We start from the raw sequence: 22,707 nt of genomic DNA on the forward strand, positions 1-22,707 counted from the left end.
AAAAAAAGAAATATAATCATTTAGTTAAATAATTGTTAATTTTAGTTGTTATAATTTTCAAATTCAATTAAAAAATAAAATATGAATTAGTAAAAAGAATTTTTATCATTTTTTCTTTCAAATTTGTGTAGTTATATAAAAATATCATGAATTGATTAAATTTTAAAATTTAAATTCATAATTTCTTATAAAAATAGAGACATGCTACCCAGTTCAACTTAATAGTTAATTTTAACTATTGTGATTCCTAAATTCAATTAAAAATAAAATATGAAGAAGCAAAAAGAATTTTTGTTGTTTCTTGTTTAAAATTTTTGTAATTATATAAAAATATTATGACTTGAATTTTATTTATAAATTTAAAAATTAAATTTAAAATTATAAGAATTTTACACAGGCGTAATTTTTTTTTTTGTTTTTTTAAACAAAACCTGAACTGACCAGCTTTATAGTTCAAAAAGGAGGGAAACAGAACGCAAAACCCTAAATAGAGTGGTTAATTTCCTCTGTCTTCTCTGCTCTTGCCCGTTGGTATTCGTCTCCTTCCTCCCAAGTCCCTTCTTGTATCTGTAAAAATATGTGTTCCTAGCTGGTATTGTTTCATTTCTTTTATATCTTTGGGAAGCTTCAGTGCCTTCTATGGCGAGGCTTCTACGAAACGTTTCTTCGTTGAAAGGCTCTTTATTCTCTCCAGGGGTTAGTTACTATCTGAACACGTTTGCTTCTTAGCCTCTATGTTTTCTTTGAGTAAGAACTTATTTGCTTTCGTAATAAAACCGTTGGTTGTGCTTTTTGGCCTACGTTCTGTTTTGTTATAGAGATTACTGGGACATGAAATTATGAACTTCTGGTTAGTAGTAGTTTTTTGTCTGAAATCAACCTTAGCAGGTTGACTACACGGTGATAGTTTTACATATGTTTTCTTGCAGGTCTTGAAGAGAGGTGTTTTGGGGACAACTTCTCAACTTTGCAACTTTTCTTCTAAAGGTGCTAAAATCTTCAATGTCGTCGATTCTTTTTTTTTTTTTTCCAGTAAAATATTTGAACTCATTTAAAATGTTTGGATTATAGTAATTTCAACCGGGTGAATTTGCTGAATAGACCTCAAACCAAAGCTTCAACTATCTTGGAGGGTTTGCAGTTTATGCTGGAATTTAAGAATGAGGTCTCTTTATAGAGAACTATGCTATAATGAAAATTTTAGACGTCTAATGAAGCTTTTGAAACAATTGTAAAACTACTATGGTGGTGGCGTGGTGGTCTGGTAGCTTAAAATCTTTGGTGAAAGTAATATTTTTCCCTTACTTTTTACACCAAGTTCTTGAGCTATGCCACAACATGCCTTGTCTTGGTTTATTTTGGGATTGACAATTTGGTACTTGTAGTTTCTTTTGATTTTAGAGAGTGTTTGGGATTACTGAAAGAAATTTGCTTAAATAGCAAAACACTTTAGGTGACTTAAATTGTTATTTTGAAAGGTAGTTACGCTTTTAGTTAGAAATGAAAAATAAGAACCTGAAGATTAGGATTATAGTTGATGCAGGACAAATTAGAGTTTATTTGTCTACTTAGAAATTTGGGGAGAAAACCTAGGTGTCTCACTAAGGATTCTAGGTATCACACCTAAGAGTTGATTGAATCACACAATCAAATACTAAAAATTCTCAAAATATTATTGTATAGTTGAATACTGTCTCAGTAAGTGAAATTATACAGATATTCATACTGCACCTTAAGTAACATTTACTAAGTAGGAGTAAACTGAGAAATAGTAAACCTAATAAGATTAGGCATGTTACTCCAAATAAGATAGAAACTGATACTAATAATACCAGAAATACTAATCTTAATAATAGAAACTATTAACACAATTAAAAAACTAAATACTAAGAAGAAAAAAAATCCTAAAATTACTAAAAATATAAGAATAAGATCCTAAACAGAATAGTGGTTTAACATTTAAAAGAATTATAACCTCTACTCTATTTAGCTAATCCATAGCTACTCCATTCTGCGATAATGCTTAGTTTCTACCTTGTTAAAGTAAGAAGCTAATAAACACAATGCTTTCTGTTTTACCAGAAGTGAATATTAGAGTAAGTGTCGGTAACTGCTTATAAGCACAAAATAAAATAATTTCAAACACCCTCTTAATTGATATGTTACCAGACGTGAATATTAGAGTAAGGGTCGGTAACTGCCTATAAGCACCAAATAAATAATTTCAAAAACCCTCTTAATTGATAATATCCTGGGCTTGTTTCTGTTTGAAGGTAGAAGGAGATCCAAGTCGGACGGAAGTTCATCATGTGAGGAAAACATGTCAAAAAAAGAGCTTGCCCTACAGCAAGCCTTGGATCAGATTACAAGCTCTTTTGGGAAGGGATCGATCATGTGGCTTGGTCGTGCTGTCTCCCCCAAAAATGTACCAGTGATTTCCACAGGCTCATTTTCTTTGGATATAGCATTGGGGACTGGTGGACTTCCAAAGGTATTCTGTCGTTGTCAGTTTATGCAATGCAGGATCTCCAATTTTGGTTTGTGAGAAAGTTCTGTGAGATTTGTAGAAAAAGTTGAATGGTGATTGAGGAAAAGGTTATTGCTTCTTTCTGTCCATGTATTGGCAAATATTGGCCAGTGGTTGTAGCTGATTTAGCTAAAAGGCTTACTAGGATTCTTTTTTGAAATAAAAGAAGATGTATTAATGTGAGATGCTAAGGGAGCACCATCCATATACAAAAATTTACATGTCAGTTAGCATATCTACAATAGAACCAAGATCTTCAAAACATTTAGATTATGCTCCAAAACAGTAGAGTCAAAATAATGAAACCGTTTATCTTTGATGCTATTAAAATCTTGTTCAAGCCCCTCAAAAGCCCTGTTGTTTCTCTCCTTCCAAATAGCTCAGAAAATGGTAAGAGGGATTAATCTAGGATTCTTAATACCATTTGTAGTGCTTTACCTTTGGGTATGTGAGGTTGATGGTGAAAGTTATGCGTGTTTGAAAGTGAAAACTTAGAGGCAGGCAGGATGATTGTTTTCAATGTCTTCTTCCCTCATATAATTTCTTTTGTTGTATTTCACAGGGACGTGTGATAGAGATATATGGCCCAGAAGCTTCTGGAAAGACGACGCTTGCTCTACATGTAATTGCTGAAGCACAAAAGCAAGGAGGTTAAGTACCATATATTTTCTTAAGTTTATTATTTTTTTTTGGAAACAGTAATCATATTTTGTCAAATTAGTATTTTTGATAGATACTGCATTATAACCATTGTGAAAAAGTATAGAAAATATGAAATTTGGCTTTTTGCTAACTTCTAGTGAGATGAATGAGAATTTGTCAACGGTTAGATCATCTTGCTAAGTGGAAAGTTTGCTGGGGCCTTCATTTGTCAGCTCTGTGATGGAAGGTCTCACTCATGCAAACTGTTCAAATTTCTTCAATGTAGACAGGCATTCCATCATATTCCGAGTTTTCTGATTCTTGATCTTCTAAATGTACCATTGTGGCCTATACGAAAGAAAATCAGAGAAAATATTACATGGAAGTTAGCTTTGCCTGAAGTACCTTTAAATTTTTCACATTGCAGAGACCAGGCTTGGAATGTGAGCTTAAATATCTTGCTGATTGGATTATACATGTTTTTCACTTAGATTCGGGGGAAATTTTTATTTTGATAGGTGGATGCTGCATTTAGTTATCACTTACTTTGGATGAGGTCTGGTTACCTGTGAATAGAACTGATACTGTGTAAGAAGTTTAGCATGGATATTAGGAACCTTGTTATCATGATTCATTGTCAAGCAAGGGTGAACATAAAAAACGGTGCGGAAATCTCATGAAGTAGGTTATGGTTGAGTATATGGAGTGAGAGAGAAACTTTCATTTATGTGTATGTTTTATTCAGAGTGGGAGGAGTCCACAGCATAGTATTTTGGTGGGATTGTAGTCTCCCATATTAGGAAAATGTTTCGATTTAGTACTTAATACGTTAACAATAATGTAAGTGTCATCATCTGTTGGAACTGAGAACTTGGAGTTGTACCTCACTCGAACTTTTCTACAGAGTTCTTTGGGTCCAATAAGTGTTATTATTTTTGTTACTGTTATGTGTTATAATAGAGTTCACCTAATTCAAGGAAAAGTACAATTTTGTTCTTTCTTTCTTGAGAAGAGACAAGTACAATCTTATTTGTGGACCTAAGCAATAGGATTTGTCTGAACTGCTGAAGCTTTAAAGAACAAGAACTTTCACAGTGTTACCAAGTGTTTTGTGTATTAAAGGATTCATGGACTGTTGATTACCTACTTCCCTTCTGTAAGTCTGCCTGTGATAAATGGTTGTATATCTTTAGGTTGTCTGGTCTGTCTTATGTTGTGAATCACAGTTGGTAGCACAAGGGATCAGGTTAGATGTCTGGAGAATGATTTTATTTTGATTTTGCTGCTAAGGACAGAAGTAACATAATTATGTTTTCCAGGGAGGGGAATGAAATAGCATTTATAACATTTTGAGATGCGTTTATCACATCTTGAGATGAATCTCTTGAAATCTTTTCTCAATGCCATGTTTGAGCTCTTAAGACAAGTTTTTCTTCGGGAGTTCGTTAATGCACAATTTTATAGTTATTAATTAATGGGGCATGTCAGTTTTTCATTCTGCATATGCATTGGCAGCGCAGTCCACCTTGGTGTCTTCTTAAGGGAACTTTTTATATATTAGAAATGTGGAAAAGAAGAGGGAAAACAGAAAACAAAATCCTAAATAAATTTTCATTCATGGTGTCTTTGCAGGCTACTGTGTTTTTGTAGATGCTGAGCATGCTCTTGATTCAGCGCTTGCTGAGGCTGTTGGGGTAAACACTGAGAATTTGCTTATTTCGCAACCAGATTGTGGTGAACAGGCTCTCAGTCTTGTTGATACCATTATTCGCAGTGGTTCTGTTGATGTTGTAGTTGTTGACAGTGTAAGTAAGGTGCTTTATTGTTTCATAATTCTTTTCTGTGGTGAAGGGTAGCTTCTTAATGATGGCTTTAGATGTTAAACCTTCAGTGAAGTTGGTCTCCTTTGTCTCATTTATTTGGTTGTCTTAATGTCCATATCATCTAACTTTAGTCATTTTGTTGAGGAAGTCCATTACCTTAAGAAATGCTCCAATTCCTTCCTACTTTAAAATGTTCTGTTATGCTGAAGGTATCTGTATATTTAATTCCAGGTAGCTGCCCTTGTGCCTAAAGGTGAACTTGATGGTGAGATGGGTGATGCCCACATGGCGATGCAAGCTAGATTGATGAGCCAGGCACTCCGCAAATTGAGCCATTCACTGTCGTTATCACAGACTATATTGATCTTTATAAACCAGGTATTGACTTTTAGTTCCTTGTTGTATTGCTGATAAGTTTTAGGATTCATTTTTGGCTGCTAGTTGATAAGTTTGCAGATCGTCATCTCCTCAATTGCATGCCAGTTGCCCTAAAATACTGGCCCTTTACTTTTCTTATTAGTCAATTTTGAATATGATTAGTGAGGATTATTTTAAAAAAAAAGGTTAGAGAGGATACCATTTTCTTCAACAAAGTTGTGCTAATTATCTTCAATTATAACGCGTGAAGTGCTGTGGTTCATGGCTGCCATCTTGACACATGTTGTGGTCGACATTCTTTGAGATTGGGCTGAATGAAGCTGAGCTCAGTAAGGCCTGAGCTTGTTTTGCATGCATTTGTTTCCCCACCCAACAGACTAGGTGCTTATTTAATAAAATGACACATAACTCTCTTGACTCTTTAGGACGTAATTTAGGGGAACAAAAAAGAATCACTATTATATCTTAGAATTAAGCTTCCTAAAAAAATCAAGGGGCTGTTTATTTTAAAAAACTTTTTCTATAGATATTTTTTAGTGTAAAAAATAGTTTTTGTAGATATTATCCAAATCTGGAAGAAAATTCTCTCTTTTTTTCCATTTTCTCGTCAAACAAAACACATTTTAATTTGTTTCCAGAAGGTATAATTTTTTTTTGAAATAAAAGAGATATTATTATGCACAACGGTACCAAAGGGGTACCACCCCAAAACAGAAGGTATAAAATTTTAATTGTAAAAAAGTAAATTTCATGTCAGTTATCTCTGGTCTCTATAATCTAGATTTGGGTCTGATCCACTTACCCTAGTTGCTCTAAACCACTTTCTAAAATGAAATTCATCCCACCTACTTACCTGCCTAACTGCTGAAAGCGGGAGCTGGAAGCTCTAAGCTACTACAAAACTAGTCGCGGCTGTGCCCGTCCCTCCTCCCATAGAGATTCTTTCTGCAGTTTTCCAGAGCCAGTACCAACTAGCTGAAAGCCTTCTCAAAGCCATTTTAAAGGCTTCATGAAAAGGACTGAATTCTAGCTAAGAAAGTTGAAGTCAGGATCTACTCAACCTTATAGCTCGTAGTCTATAATATAATCTGCTGCTCACATATTTTTTCTTCTCCAGATTGAGTGAGCATTGATCATTATTCCTCAAGTTCATTTTGGGAGCTAATTTAGCTTGTTTTGTTAATATTGCCTTGATATGGTTCTGGGTTTGGAATTGGGTTGTGTTGATTAAGGCCGAGACCTTGAAGCAAGCAGTTGCTTGTTTCCCAGATTTGTTCTCTTTTTGATTGATATTGAATTATGTTAAGGGTTTGTTGGAGGGAACCTTTTATTATTTATATGAATCATCGTTAAGGGTTTGTTGGAGAGAACCCTACTGATGTAGGGAGAAAAGGGAGAAATTAGGCATCATCTGCCTACTTAAAGATTTGTGTTAAATTTAGGTAATCTTATACATGACACCTAAAAATTTGATGCCAAACAGTAAAATAACTAGAATCACATGTATGATCCCTTAAGCGTCAAAACTAAGGTAAGAGTTTCTTAAGCATAACCAAGGTATTGAGGAAAACCCTCATGACAATTTTATTAACTCGTGGATTGATTTCAGAGGTGAGAATATAGGCGTTTATAATGGTGAATTTAACAATAGTTAGAGAATCCCAATGGAAACTTAATCCTCTAGTTGAATTTAAACTACAAAATTCTAGAGTTACCAAAGATGTAATCTTATCTATACAATCATATAAATTCCATTCATAATGGGGTTTCTCTCTCTCTCTCTCTCTCCCATCCGTCCCTCTTTACACTAAACTCAAAACAAAACCAGATCTAAACTTTCTTCACAAATCCATCTCTCTATATCAAAACCCTTATCAATCCCGTAGATAAGGAAGCCTTGAAGCGGTGGTCGGCCTTCTAAACCCTATGGGCATGTCAAATAGTCCGAATAAGAAGTTCATACTCATCGATAGCAAATCTTTTGACATCGCATGGGCAGGAAAGAAAATGGACAAACTAAGAATTAGCGAAAACGGGCATGGATTCAGGATCTCAATTCATCTGAATGCAGAGGAAGTTCGTTGGCTTGTCGAAATCTTGAAAGACTACTGGAATAAGGGGCCCAAACTTGGGGCAAAAATCTCAACGGTAGTAACCATTCTCTCAGTTTGGCGCTTGGATGGAACAAGAGGGGTCGCTTCCTCGTTTTATCCAAGATATGGGGCGAGAAACACAGGAGAATATTTATCCCGGAAGGAATTGAAGCAGGAGGGCGGTGGCGCATCAAGAAATCGGTCTTTGAACTTGCTGAAGTCCAAATTGTAAACCCTTTCTCCGAACAGGCCAAACAAATGCAGACTCTGCCTCCTGTTTTTTGTGATATCATGCTAGACAGGATCCCCCATCCTGTCTCAAGCGATCATTCATAGGACCCTTTCTCAGTTAAGTGCCCACATCGCCATATGGAGCTTCATCTCGAGTTGAAACAACGAAAAACCTTCATTGATATAGTGATATCGGGTCCTAAAGTTACGACCGGGCGAAGAAGATGTACCTAACCCACCCCAATGTTAGAATTCGTTTAAATATCAAACGAGGTTCAATAATCGAAGAACTCTAACACACACAAAGAACCGTTTCCAAATTTTGGCTTAAATCGAGTCTGTTGAGAATCCGTCTAGACCTGAATTTATGGTGAATAACTCTATTGAGTCAAAGCCCAGATCCTCAAGGGTGGAAAAGGGTAGTGAACAAATTATAATGGGCCTAGCAAGAACGCAAAGAAATTCAGAAAGCCCGGCTTAAAATTCCCAAAGTTCAAACGGGTTTGGAGGCCCAAGCACTCGACTCGCATCAAGCCCCTCTCTAACGGGTAAAATTCCAATCACTATTTTTTGTTTGGGGAGCATTGACAGGGAAAAAGGAACACACTTTGAACATACCATTCCCAAAAAATCCCTAAATGTTTCGTCGTCGAGTCTTGCTAGTACCACTGTTATACCCAATGAGACTGAGGATGATTGCGACAAAAAGATATCACCAGGTGATTTTTCTCCAATCTCCTCATCTCCTTCGTTGTCTGGCCTTGAAATGGTTCTTCTTCCTAAACCAGTGCCCTATAACCTTCTATCTTGGCTGTTGAACCATGCATGGAAATGATGGAGCCGACTGAAAGCTGTGACCCCTACGACGAGAAATTTTATTCGACATGAGTTGAAGAAATATTCTCAGAGTTAGCAAACTCTTGGGGGTCACTTTTGAAGGCTGCGAAGAGCAAGCGATGACATTATTTGCCGTGTTGGAAACAAAAACCCTTGAAAAAAAAGGCGAGGAGACAATTAGCAGGAGAAAGAAAAAACCGATTGAGGGAAGATCCCGCGAATTGAAAAGACTGCATTTTCTATCAATTATGAAGGGAGAAACAAAATAGCATCCAACAATGGGACAAAGACCAAGGAAAATCGATGATTAACAAAATTATATCTTGGAATGTTTGAGGTTTAAATGATTCAAAGAAGAGAAATGTCATCAAGGGGTGCATGAATCGATGGAAACCGGATTTGATTTGTCTACAAGAAACCAAAATGGCAGTCATTGACAAGATTACGGTCAATAGTGTGTGGGGCTTACGAGATATCGATTGGCTCTATCTTCCGGCGGATAATACTGCTGGAGGTATCCTCATTTGTTGGAGATCATATATAGTAGCATGTACTGACTACATAAAAGGTGAAATATCTATCTCTCGCTTATTTGTCAACAAGAAAAGCAAAGAAAAATAGTCATTCTCTGGAATCTACTGCCGGGGGAATGCATCGGACAAAGTAAAATTATGGAATGAGCTGCTCCAGTGTCAACTCAGATGAGGGGTAAATAGGGTGGTGGGTGGTGATTTCAACATGGTCATGCACTGGAACGAACGATCAGGGAAAAATTTCTCTGTTTCTGTGGTCCAAAATTTCGAAGATAATATCGACAGTCTTGGGATAGAAGACTGTCCTATCAAAAGTGGAAAATGGACATGGGGCAACTAGAGAGACAAACTTTCTTTCTCCAAAATCGACAGATTCTTGATCTCCACTGATTTTCTCTGTCTATTCCAGGCCTCAATCGAAAGGTACTTTCTTGTCCAATTTCTGATCATTTTCCTATATGTCTAACTTCTGATGAGATCAAATGGGGAGCCACCCCATTTTGTTTTGACAATAAATGGCTACTAATGAACAACTTTAAGTCCATGGTTAGTATGACATAGAACCATCAGTTTGTAAGAGGCATGACAAGTTTCAAACTATCTAAAAATTTGATCAGACTCAAACAAAATATAAAATCTTGGACCAAGGAAGTCGGTTTGAAAGAAGAAAATAGAACAAACGACTTGTTGAACAAATTGGCTGAAATGGGTATTCTGGCAAGTGAATCTGAACTGCTCCCTGAACAAAACGAGAAAAGGAATGGCCTGCGTGAGGAACTTGCTAATAGACTTCATATGGAAGCAGTATCTTGGAAACAGAAAACTCGAGAAAAATGGATTAGGGATGGGGACAAGAACACAAAGTTCTTTCATTGTTTGGTGAATCATGGAAGAAGATTAAATTATGTGGAGGAATTTTCTATAAACGGTCGCCAGGTCAGTGGTAATGAGGCCATAGGGGAAGCTGCAAAAAACCATTTCAAATCCTTATACATAGAATCTGTTAAATAAAGGCCGAAACTCGACAACATCCATTTCAAGAAGATAAATGACGCCGATAGGTCAATTCCAGAATTTGAATTCTCGAAAATTTTTTTTTGACTGTTCAAAAGATTGTGAGGTGACAAAGCACCTGGATCTGCCGGTTTCAATCTAAAATTCTTCCAAGAATTCTGGTATGTGCTGAAAAATGATGTTCTTGATTTTTTCAAGGATTTTCACAAGAATAACTCATTTGTTAAATCAATCAACCCCACCTTCCTTGTCCTAATCCCTAAGAAGAAGGGGTTAGTTGTTTTGTTGATTTTAGACCAATAAGTCTACTGGGCAGTGTTTACAAATTGCTTTTAAAGTCTATCATCAGGGATTGTCAACATGCTTTCGTTGAAGGGAGGCAAATTTCTAATGTTATTTTGATTGCAAACGAAGTGGTTGATGATTTTAACAAAAATAAAAGAAGAGAGCTGTTGTGTAAATTTGATATGGAGAAGGCTTTCGACAATGTTAGTTGGAGCTTTATTGACTATATACTCAATCATTTTGGATTCGGTTTAAAATGGTGCAAATGGATTTAAACTTGCATCTCCACAACTAGTTTTGCTATTATTGTCAATGGTGACCCTTCCTCATTTTTTAATGCTTCAAGAGAGTTGCGCCAAGGCGACCAATTGTCTCTGTTACTCTTTATAATGGTTATGGAAGCTTGAAAAAAGCTTATTGAGTAGACAAGAACCTTTAATCTTATCAGAGGAATCAATATGGGTAAAGAGGAAAACATTGAGATCTCTCATCTATTCTTTTGCTAATGATACTCTAATTTTCTGTCAACCTGAGGTTAACGTGTTGTTTAATCTTAGATACATTCTTCTGTGCTTTTAAGCTGTTTCGGGTTTAAAGATCAAATGTCAAAATCTGAGATGGTGGGTTTTGGGATCAACAATGATGTGGATCCTCTGGCTTCAGTTTTGAAATGCAAAACAACTTTGCTTCCCATTAAATACCTTGGGGCCCCCTTGGTGCGAAACATAAAGATCCTAAAAGTTGGAAGTCAATTATGGATATCTTTGATAAAATGCCTTGTTGGTTGGAAGAGAAATTACTTGTCAAAGGGGGGGAGATTGACATTGATCAAAAGCACCTTATCAAACATCCCAACATACTATCTTTATGTCCTAACTATCCCTACAAAGGTTGCCAAAATTGTCGAAAGAACACAATGCAGATTCCTATGGGGAGATGAGGAAAAAAAGAAAAAGTTCCATCTTGTAAATTCGGAGGAGGTGAAGACTCTCATCAGTTCAGGAGGCCTTGGATTGAGATCCATAAGGACTTTAAATAAAGCCTTGCATGGAAAATGGGCATGGAGATATTGGAATGATTCTAATAGCTTGTGGAAAAAGGTTGTGGACTGCAAATGGAATATGAAGGGGTGTCTAAACCAGAATCTGTTGAACTGCAGCAATCATGGAATGAACCTATAGAAGAGTATCTCTAGTATGGATAAAGCTGTTATGAAATGCTTTAAATGGGCAGTGGGCAGAGGAAATAAAATCCAATTCTGGTCAGACATTTGGTGTGGAAACAAAAATCGGCAATCCCGATTCCCTCGCATTTATGCTTTAGCCAAAGATAAACTTATGTGCATTGAGAATGCAGTTGACAATAGCACGGACAACTGTTGGAATATCTTGCTGAACAGGAATTTAAACGATTGGGAAATTAAGGAATTTGATAACTTGATGGCTATGCTGGAATATATAAGAAGTAGTGATGAAGATGTCTAGCTGATATGGTCTTTGAACAAAAATGGCTCTTTTAGCATCAAATCTTTATATAACCATATTGCCGGCCAAAACAGCTGGATCAAACAGGTTTTCCCAGCAAAAATGACATGGAAGGCTAGTGCACCCGTAAGAATCTCCTTCTTTGCTTGGGAAGCCTCTAAAAACCGTATCCTTACCATTGATAATATCATGAAAAGAGGCATCACTCTAATAAATAGATGCTACTTGTGCAAGAGCAATTCAGAATTATGTAACCATCTGTTGCTTTGGTGTCCTATCACTTTTTCTCTATGAACCATGGTCTACAGTCTTCTTGGTATTCATTGGGTTGCGGCTGGTACTATCAAAGATGAATTACTTGCTTGGGAAATGATAAGCAGAAAGAACAAAAAATCTGATTCATCCCTCTTACTATTTTTTGCGTAATTTGGAAAGAAAGGAGCAACAGAGCTTTTGAAGGAAAGGAAGACACCTTTAACAATATTTTGAACAAATGGCTCCATATATTTGGTTCCATTGTGTTAGATCATAGTATTACCCATTTTGATGATTTAGGGTCAATTGTAAATATGTTAATTGACTTGTAAATCCTTTTGCACATGGGTTTGGCGCCCCCTTGATGCCCCATAATAATATATTTTTACACTTTTATCTAAAAAAAAAGATTGTATATTAGCTAGAAATAATTGATTTAAAAATTCTCTTTCATGCCCCTTCTCTGTCATTCTCCCTTGGTTGGCGAGAACTAGACCTCAAGTTTGCAATGACAAAGTCTCCAAAACCACAATCTTGAAATATCCCCCTTTTTTCAGGGCAAACTTCTAGCTTGTTCAACCACATCAGAAGCACAAATGATGCCAACATACAACTAGTGCTGTGTATGAAACCTTTAGGCAGGACAAAATCAATGAGTTGACACACTGCTATGTCAGAATCCTCTTTTCTTGAACATTAGTAATGTCAGTTGGTGTCTTGAGTTCCTCCATGCATAGGACCTTGTTAGATAAAAGTTTTATTTTCATTAGCATCTTATAGAGTTCTATTTCTCAATTTGATATTTGATGCTTCCAACTTTTCAAGTGGCTCTTCCATATTTTAATCCTTTTAATTGACTTTCTTTTATGGACATTAATATTTATGCATCTTTAATCATGTTGAACATGTTGATCATAAAGCCAAGCTTGGTCTTGAGGAATATATGTAAAATTCTAGGAACTATATTAGACAACATTGAATAACTATGCAGATTGTGGCCAATAAAAATGTGGCATTGTTGTGTTACTAAAATACTGATCTGTATGACTGTGGAAGTGGTTGGCGTTGAAAGATTGTGCTAGTCAATTGTCGAGAATGAAATAAGGTTCATGCGACAATCCTAATTAATGACAATTCATTTTGTTTCTTTCTAAAATTGACTAGGGTTTGAATAGTTGGAGAATCCTTCCAATCTTCCTTATTTTTAACTGACATTAAAATTAATCTTCCTTAATTTTAACTGATTAATGACCTCTTGTACAATTGACTAGGGTACAAGAGGTCTAACTTTTTGAAGATTCAACTAATCCCAATTTCATGCATACGCATATGGGTTCCACATGCGAGTCTTTGGCACCTGGAGGTTGTTGATTCCCAAAAATTGACTCTCTTTGATGTTTATCTATTTTCTGCTTGCTTTTTGTGGGTCCCTCTCCAGCCTTGTAAGACTTGCTGATGGTCGTCTTTGGGTCCCTCTCCATGCATGTAAAACACATAAGCATTCATTCATATTAGCTGGTATAACTTGCTTTGATCCCAAGAGGCATGAATTTCCGCCTTGTTTAGGCATTAGCAATTGAAGCTTCTTTTTTACTGGAATGTACTTGTTTCTGCGAATGAAGTTTGTTTATCCCTTTCAATGTAGTTTTAATTTTTGTGCTTCTGTACGATTGAGACGTGAACATGTTAATGGACATGGTTTCTCACTGTTAATATTTATTTCCAGATTAGGTCAAAACTTTCAACTTTTGGAGGATTTGCTGGGCCCTCGGAAGTTACCTGTGGAGGTAATGCCTTGAAGTTCTATGCTTCAGTGCGTCTTAATATAAGGAGAATAGGGTTTCTCAAGAAGGGAGAAGAGGTATGATATTCTTTTGCCTGCCCCTTCCAGTGCTTATTGTATACTTATAAGGGTAAATTATGGGAAAATTCTGATTTTTGGCCTAACTAGAATCAAGTCCGTTAGTTTTAAAGAGATTATAATTTAGTTCCTATATTCAGAACAAGCATTACAACTCAAAATGTTAAAATTATTGTTAAAACATAAATTAATCTTTCTTTTTCTTCAAAGAGAATGCATAAAAACTCTAAAAAAGTGCACAAAATTTTGAAGAATTTTGATCAAAATTCTTGAGAGCTTTCAGAACTGTGATTAGAGAAACTTAACAAACCAAACTCTTGAATTTTGGTCAAAATTCTTTCATTTTTTCCTTACAGAAAATCTTATGTTTTATTTTTTAGAGGAGTTTTTTGGATTTTTTTCTTGGAATAGAAGGAACCATTTGTGGTCTAACAGTCATCTTAACGGCGCCAACCAGTTTATTGGAATGCGTTATAGTGTTTATTCAAAATAGAAGAACTGGATTGTAATAATTTTAAATTAATGGATCCAGTTGTAGCCTAAATTTTGAAAAGCTTCTTATAATTTACTTTATTTGTAATATTTAGTTTGTACAAGATCTTACTTTATGTGAATCCTTAGTATTCTTGTCCTTGTGTGATAGGGATCATCCCAATTTAACTATTCAATTTTCTTATATAGCCAGGACAAGAAACTCAATTTGCATCCCCGCTCAAAGTCAAATAATGTTCTCAGTTGTTCAAGTGGGTGCAGATTTGCTATGCACACTCGCTGCAAATGTTTCATTGAATGAAAGCAATTGAAACAGGGCAGTCAAATGCTCATGATTGTTAACTTCTAATTAGCTTAATGAAGGTGTTTTGAATCCAGTTTCGGGCTTAGTTGCCCCTTATCTGGGAGATGTCCTGCTGGAAGAAAGTTATGCCAGTCAATATGATTGGTAAATCCAGCAGTCTAGCATATTATGATGTTACCAAGTCATTGCAGTGTCAATTATATGTTATAAGCCACTTGTTTCTAGTTGAGTCTTATTTTGTCAGAGGAGAGAAAATGAATAGCATGGTAAAATGTCATGGGACTAACTTCTTTGCTTGTGGTTGAGGAGGTATTAACAAAAACGTTTTCCAAAGATGATATAAAAAACATTCCTTTTGTTGTAAACATGAATAAACAGAAACTGTAGGTTCACAATGACACATCATATAAAACAACTGACCTCCTGAAAAACTCCATTGACTGTTGATTTCTTAGCCATTTCACTCTCTTATATAAAATTTGTTGGCATGTTGCCATCTTCTGCTCGTCCTCTCTGCACAATGAAATATTTCTTTCTATTCCCAACCATTATTTTTTTGAAATAAAAGTAAGAGATAGATTGATGTAGATGCCTAAGAGGGCATTGCCCATGTACAAAATTTACAAATCAGTTAGAATATCTACAATGAGACCAAAATCCTCAGTACAATCAAGGTTATGCCCTAAAATAGTAGAGCCAAAATAATGAAACCAATTATCCTTGATAGTGTTGAAGTCAAGTTCTTTTCCCTCAAAAGCACGATTGTTTCTTCTTTCCAAATAACCATAAAAATGGTGATTGGAATAAGTCTTAGCATTTTATTTCTTCTGCTAAAACCCTCCCAGGCCAGTAATTCAGTAGAGATTGTCTCAGCCATAACCCAGGAGGTGCCCAAAAGGCCAAGAACTATGGACCAAAGCTGTCGTGAAACCAATTATCCTTGATAGTGTTGAAGTCAAGTTCTTTTCCCTCAAAAGCACGATTGTTTCTTCTTTCCAAATAACCATAAAAATGGTGATTGGAATAAGTCTTAGCATTTTATTTCTTCTGCTAAAACCCTCCCAGGCCAGTAATTCAGTAGAGATTGTCTCAGCCATAACCCAGGAGGTGCCCAAAAGGCCAAGAACTATGGACCAAAGCTGTCGTGAAACCAATTATCCTTGATAGTGTTGAAGTCAAGTTCTTTTCCCTCAAAAGCACGATTGTTTCTTCTTTCCAAATAACCATAAAAATGGTGATTGGAATAAGTCTTAGCATTTTATTTCTTCTGCTAAAACCCTCCCAGGCCAGTAATTCAGTAGAGATTGTCTCAGCCATAACCCAGGAGGTGCTCAAAAGGCCAAGAACTATGGACCAAAGCTGTCGTGAAGTAGAGCATCTGAGTAGCAGATGATTACAGGATTCCAAACAATTTTTGCAGAGATAACTTTGTTTACAGTAGTAATACCACATTTCATCAGGTTGTCCAGGGTGAGTATCCTTTCCTTGGCAGCCTCCCAAGCAAAAGAAGAGATTCTCGGGGGAGCACCAGATTTCCAAATAAATTTTGAGGGGAAATTTTTCTGCCTGTCAGTAGAGTGATCATCCAGCATATTGTAGGGGGAGTTGACGGTGAAATGGCCATCTTTTTTGAGGTTTCAGCTGAGTTTATCATTCAGGTTATTGAGCTGAATGGTGGCCAGGGTAAGATGCATCATCTCATACTCATCAATTTCCCAATCTTGGAGATTTCTATTGACCACAATATTCCAAGTGCCCAAGTTGTTTTCAGTAGCTTCAAAAACAGAGGAATCTTTATTTTTAGCAATGGCGAAAATAAGAGGAAATCTGTCCTTAAAACTTGCAGAATCGCACCAGATATCCTTCCAGAACCTAACCCTTTTACCATTCCCAACAATCCATTTAGAACAATTTAAGATGGTAGAGTTGAGCTTTATAATATTCTTCCAAAGGCTTGGGCCATATTTGCTCTTCATTATGCTTGTAATATCATGAGGGTTGCCGTTAAACCATTTACAGTCAATGATTTGTTTCCATAAGCTGTTATCTTCTTGTCAGAATCTCCAAATCCATTTTCCCATCAGAGCTTTGTTTAAATTAAGAAGAGATCTAATCTCCAAGCCTCCATCTTTGAAGGGCTGTTTAACATCTGTCCAACTAACAAGATGAAATTTCTTATTATTTTCACCACCCCTCCACAAGAAATTGCATTGTATCTCTCCAAGCTTTTTTGCCACCTTGGAAGGAATCTTGAGCACGGATAGGTGGTATATGAGAAGGTTGGAAAGCGTGCTTTTGATAAGGGCTAATCTTCCCCCCTTTGAGAGAAATTTTTTCTTCCAAGTAGCCCATCTTCTATGGAATAAATCCACCGGAGAATCCCAGTTTTTGCAATCATTGTGTTTGGCGCCCAGCGGGACACCCAGGTAAGTGATGGGCAGTTGGGATATTTTGCAGCCCAATACATGCTTAAGAGAGTTGCCATTGGTACCATTTCCCAGCTCAACAAACTCAGATTTATGAAGACTAATTTTCAACCCAGAGGCAGCTTAAAAACATAGTAAAATGCATCTCAAAAATACTAGGGAAGATATTTCAGGTTGATAAAATATGAGCATGTCATCTGTGAAGAAAATGTGTGAGATCTCGATCTTATTACTCATGTTTCCTACCATAATACCCAACACATTTTCAGATCCTTGGGTCTTTCCATAAGTTTGTTCAATGCCTCCATCACAATGATGAAAAGAAGGGGAGAAAGGGGATCCCCTTGCCTCAAACCTTTGGTAGCAGTGAAAAAGGAGGATGGCCCACCATTGACAATGCGTGCAAAACTGGTAGAGGTAATAATACAACATCTGATCCAATCTCTCCATTTAGAGCCAAAACCGAATCTTTGGGCATATAATCAATGAATCCCAATTGATATGGTCGAAAGCTTTCTCCAGTCTAGTTTGCATAAAAATGTCATTCTTGTTTTGTCTGATAACTTCATCTACGGTTTCATTAACTATCAAGATGGCATCGGAGATATGTCTACTGGTAACAAAGGCATGTTGGCTTTTACCTATAAGTGATGCAGCACTTTGGACAATCTTTTGGCCAAGACTTTTGATAGTAGTTTGTAGATACAACCAATGCTAGTATCAGTTTTAGTATCAGTTTTTGTTTTCTAGAAATTTTAGGGTTATACTTCAAAATGAGGGATGAATTATGAGAGGTATAGTTGTAAGGGGTTCCAGGTGCAGGCTGTGGTATTGAACAAAAGATGTATATTTATTAAAATATTTTAGCACCAAATAGACAGAGGTTATGTATACAATTTATGTGAAATGTATTTCTCTTTTAAAATAAAGACGTGTTTTTAAATTAAAAAACTGATACTATTCCTCGTTAAGTTGCATTCTCTTGATGTCGTTTTGTCTCTTCAATGCTTGTAAATCATGCAGACTACTGGAAGTCAAGTTTCTGTGAAAGTTGTCAAGAACAAGCTTGCACCTCCATTTAAAACTGCTCAATTTGATCTTCAGTTTGGCAAGGGAATTTGCAAAGCATCAGAAATAATAGATTTAGGATTAAAGCACAAGTTCATATCAAGGGCTGGATCCTTCTATGGTTTCAATGATCAGAACTTCCATGGAAGAGAGAGTTTAAGACAGTTCCTGGCTCAGAATGATAGTGTGCGAGAGGAGCTCATGGCTAAACTTAGGGAGAAGATTCTTGATCCTGAGATGCAGAAGGAATCAAAGAGACAAGTTACGGATGAAATCCTTGCAGAAACAATTGTTTCATCTGATAGTACTGACGAAGAAACAATTGCTGCAGTTGAAGCATAGGTTTCGTATGACCTCCAAAGCTCTAATCCTAAAAGGTGTCACCCCTCTTTAGTTCCCTTTGTGGGTTTGGTCCCTCTGAAGTTTGTGTTTAACCTTCTTCTGGGAAATCAGTTCTATGTGGGTGTTCAACACATAGGTTGTATGTGTTGTGGTGACATCCGAAAGATTAAGATTGGTTGATGTCCACTGTAATTTGAATAGCTTGTATTTAAATAGTTTTGTTAAAATAGTGGACGAAGAAGTTTTCTCTGCACTTTAAAGGGAAATGACAGAGAAATCAGGGATATGTGATCATAAAAAAGTTCTAGATGGTCGGCTGTATTTTATGTCGAAAGTGACCTGTAAGGATGTACATGTACCTTAATGGAAATCTAAAAGAAGCCCTGAAATTCTCATATTGGTATTCTGATTCTTGTTTTAATATGTTGGCTTTTAGTTTGTGGTTCAGGAGAGGATACTGTTATGTCAATACCTTATACAGTAGCAGCTTTGAATGGATTTTTTAATATATCGTAAGCAATATACTTAAATCATTTATGATGATTCTTCCAAACAAGTGCGTGTTTATCGTCAAATGTCTCTTCTATTACAAAAACTGCCTGGTCGTGAAACTTATTTAAGAGTTTTTTTTTTTTTAATTCGTTACTGAGAATCAGCTAAATTAAGCTCGCATTTAGGTGAAGGAAGTATGACTGCATTACCAATAGTTGAGACCCAATCGGGAGACTTGTCGGTTTATATTCCTATAAAGTATGACTGCTTTACCAATAGTTGAGACCCAGTCGGGAGACTTATCGGTTTATCTTCCTATAATTGTAATTTCCAATCCATCCTTTTGACATATTCCTTTTTTGGATTTTTAATCTTTCCTTCTCTCTTTTTTTATTATCTCTAATCCCTTCTATATTAAAACAACTCAGCTTAATTGCTTAGTTGTCTCCTCTCAGTTGATGACTGAGGAAAGATAGACAATACATGGACCCAAAGAAGCAGGAAATCGAATAATTCCTGTACAGCCTAGGTTAAAGTTTTAAACTAGAAATTAACCACAACTAACTGCAAGAATTATTCCTAATTTTATATTTAACTCTGAAAATATAAATTAATTAGACCTACTCCAGAACATAATAAATTATTTGAGCCAAACTACAACCAAATATGCATTTAATGTGAATAACAATGAAAGCACCTATATTGATTCAAGGCAAAAGCATATACCCGTGATGAACTAATTGCCTGATTTAATCAACAATTCTCCATTTAAATAAAAAAAAAAAAAAAAAAAAGAACGCAACATGCACACCCTTTCCATATTGCTTTCAATAGATGTGCATCATGCACGTCCAAACAGAATCACAAAACTCATTAATCCAAAGAGTAACAATACCTAACTCCAATTTCTTCACCTATTGGCTTTTAAAGCAGCATGCAGAAGAGCATTCAAGTCCCTCTAATTGTGACTACTTAGCACATGATAGCTCGATTTTCACTTTTCAAAGATCTCTCCCAGTTCTCACCCCATTATTTCCCTTACAAGCTTTTCCCCAATAAAAAATCCCCTCCATCTTCAGTTAAAATGCTCTAGAAAAGCTTTTTCTTTCTCTTTTTTTTTTTTTTCCTTAAACTGGAGCTCTCTCTCTCTTTCATTCATTTTCTTTGTTACTGAAAATTATTAGATAAATTTAATATTTATCTTTTCTTAAGATTATTAGTTTATTTAAATTATTTATTATTTAGGAATTTAATAAGTGATGAACCTTATCTATAAAAATTTTATTTATAATTTAAGAAAATGATAAGTGATGAACCTCATATATAACGATTGTACCTATCATCAACGATAACAATAAGTATTGGACCTAATTTTTTTATAATTTATCTATTCAAACAATGATCTGTTAATTAAAAATTCATATTAGAAAATATAGATCGGTATTTATTTTTTTTCTCATCTTCTCTGAGTTTATTCTTATTTTTGTTCCATTTTTTTAATTTCACCTTTGGTATTAGAGGCTCTCAAAAGTAAAAACTGTTCAACTAACAATTTCACGTTTCAATAGTCATTATGATTATTGGAGTATGTTGAATGAGAATTTTATGAGATCCAAAGAGTATTGGACTGTGGTTGTTTCTAGAGTAATAAAATCATCATGTATTATAATGATGGAAGCCTAGAAAATGAAAGTTGAAGCATAGAAGTTAAAGATCTTAAAGCATATCTTTGTAGGTTATTAATTACTCAATTTTGGAAACAATTCTCTGCAAAAATACTTTAAAGCAAATTTGGAACTCAATGAAGAGAAAGTATCAGGAGAGAACAAAAGTAAAACAAACATAACTTCAAACTCTTCATGCTTATTTCGAGACTTTACACAAAGCAATAAGACTTCAAACTCTTCAAATTATTTTTCAAGGGTTATGACAATTGTAAATAAAGTGCAAGTTCATGTCGAAAAATTGGAAGATGTTACTATTGTTGAAGATACTTTTTTTATGACAATAAAATTCAATGAAGTTATTTATTTTATTAAAGAATCTGAAGACACGGATGAACTTTCAATTGCAGAATTGAATTCTTTGGTAATTTATGCGACAGAGTAAAGAAGAGCATACTCTATAAGTCTTATATAATAATCTATCTGCGACACTAAAAAGAGATGGTTAACATAGAGGAAGGGATAGAATCAATAGTGATACTAGACACTCACATAAGAAATATGAAGATAATTAATGTTCTCATACTTGAAGAAGAGGAAAAGATCACGACAACATAGAAAAAATGTCATTATTCAAACTAAGAAAGATGTTGCTTAAATAATTTCGAATGTCATTTATATTATATATATGAAGACCAATCTTTTAAGTCTTAGTCAATTATAAGAGAAGAGACATGAGATTCTTATTAAAAACAAAGTATGTCCGATTCAAGACAATAATTTGAGCTTAATTACTCAAGTTAAAATGACTACTAATAGAAATGTTCCCTCTTTTATCTCAATAATACAATAATCATTTTTCTCATTAAAACAAAAAGATGAAGTTTAAATGTGACAATTTTGTTATTGGCATCTTAATTTTGATGGATTAGAAACTCTACAACAAAAGAATATGGTAATGGGTCTTTCTCAAATTTCACTTTCTTCACAAGTATGTGAAGAATGTGTCATTAGCAAATAACATCCCAACTCATTTCTATATGGAAAATCATAGAGGAAAAGCTATAAAATATCTTTATTGATAATTATACTAAAAAATTCTAAGTGTATTTCTTGTAGGAGAAATCTAATGCCTTTGAATCTTTTAAAAGTTTTAAAGTACACATTTGGAAAAGAGATTAACAATTCAATAAAAGCTTTCCGTTCGGATTGTAGAGGAAAATATAACCCATAAGAATTTATAAATCTTTATGAGCTTCATGGAACAAAAGGTAACTTATATCAATCTACTCACCCCAACAAAATAGAGTCTGTAAGAGCAAAAATTGTACTATTTTCTGGAGTTTGTTGAGAAGTTGTGGTACTTTAAAGATTTTTTTTTGCGTGAAACAATCAATTAGAGTATGTCACATTGTGAATAAAAGTCCCATATTTATAGTTCAAAACATGACTAGGGAGGAAGCATGGAGTAGATAACGCCTGGTTGTATATCATTTTAGAGTTTTCGGGTGTGTAACATATGTCAATATTTCTAATCAAAAGAGGAAAAAGCTAAACGACAAGGAAGAGAAATGTATTTTGCTTGATGTTAGTGATCCATTAAAAGTTTATAAGCTCCATAATCCTAACACAAAGAAAATTTAGATAAAATAAGATATTGTTTTTTATGAAAATCAGTTTTGGTCATGGAACAAAAATGCCATTAAAAAATAAATTCTAGATAGTGTAAGAGAAAATGGAGAAATAGATAAGTATAAGGTGTAGTTGATGACTAAGGGATACAAACAAGAATATGAAATCGACTATATAGAAGTTTGTGCACCATTTGTTAGACATGATATAATAAAGGTTGGTATTGTATTGGCAATATAAAATATTTGACCTATTTTTCAATTGGATGTCAAATCAACATTCTTACATGAAGATTCACAAGAACACATATGTATTGAACAACCT

At 35.1% G+C, this 22,707-nt stretch overlaps 1 protein-coding gene across 1 annotated transcript; it reads left to right on the forward strand.

Annotated features, from left to right (window-relative positions):
- The first annotated feature begins 446 nt into the window (after positions 1-446).
- RECA2 (recA DNA recombination family protein) lies at positions 447-18,998 on the forward strand. The gene is made up of 8 exons (XM_022041105.2): positions 447-696; positions 930-987; positions 2,274-2,491; positions 3,090-3,177; positions 4,802-4,974; positions 5,224-5,370; positions 13,829-13,963; positions 18,209-18,998. The coding sequence occupies exons 1-8, from the start codon at positions 640-642 to the stop codon at positions 18,593-18,595; spliced, it is 1,263 nt and encodes a 420-aa protein (XP_021896797.2). The 5' UTR covers positions 447-639; the 3' UTR covers positions 18,596-18,998.
- Positions 18,999-22,707: the final 3,709 nt, after the last annotated feature.

The sequence above is a fragment of the Carica papaya genome, chromosome 7, assembly GCF_054855325.1.
Source record: "Carica papaya isolate Zhongbai chromosome 7, ASM5485532v1, whole genome shotgun sequence".
NCBI classification, from domain to species: Eukaryota; Viridiplantae; Streptophyta; class Magnoliopsida; order Brassicales; family Caricaceae; genus Carica; species Carica papaya.

Bases quoted from the DNA above. Each gene is read 5' to 3' on its own strand.
- RECA2 (XM_022041105.2), top strand. From the start codon at position 640: ATGGCGAGGCTTCTACGAAACGTTTCTTCGTTGAAAGGCTCTTTATTC. The intron at 5,371-13,828 runs GTATTGACTTTT...ATTTATTTCCAG, and splicing joins TATTGATCTTTATAAACCAG to ATTAGGTCAAAACTTTCAAC. The intron at 13,964-18,208 runs GTATGATATTCT...TAAATCATGCAG, and splicing joins TTCTCAAGAAGGGAGAAGAG to ACTACTGGAAGTCAAGTTTC.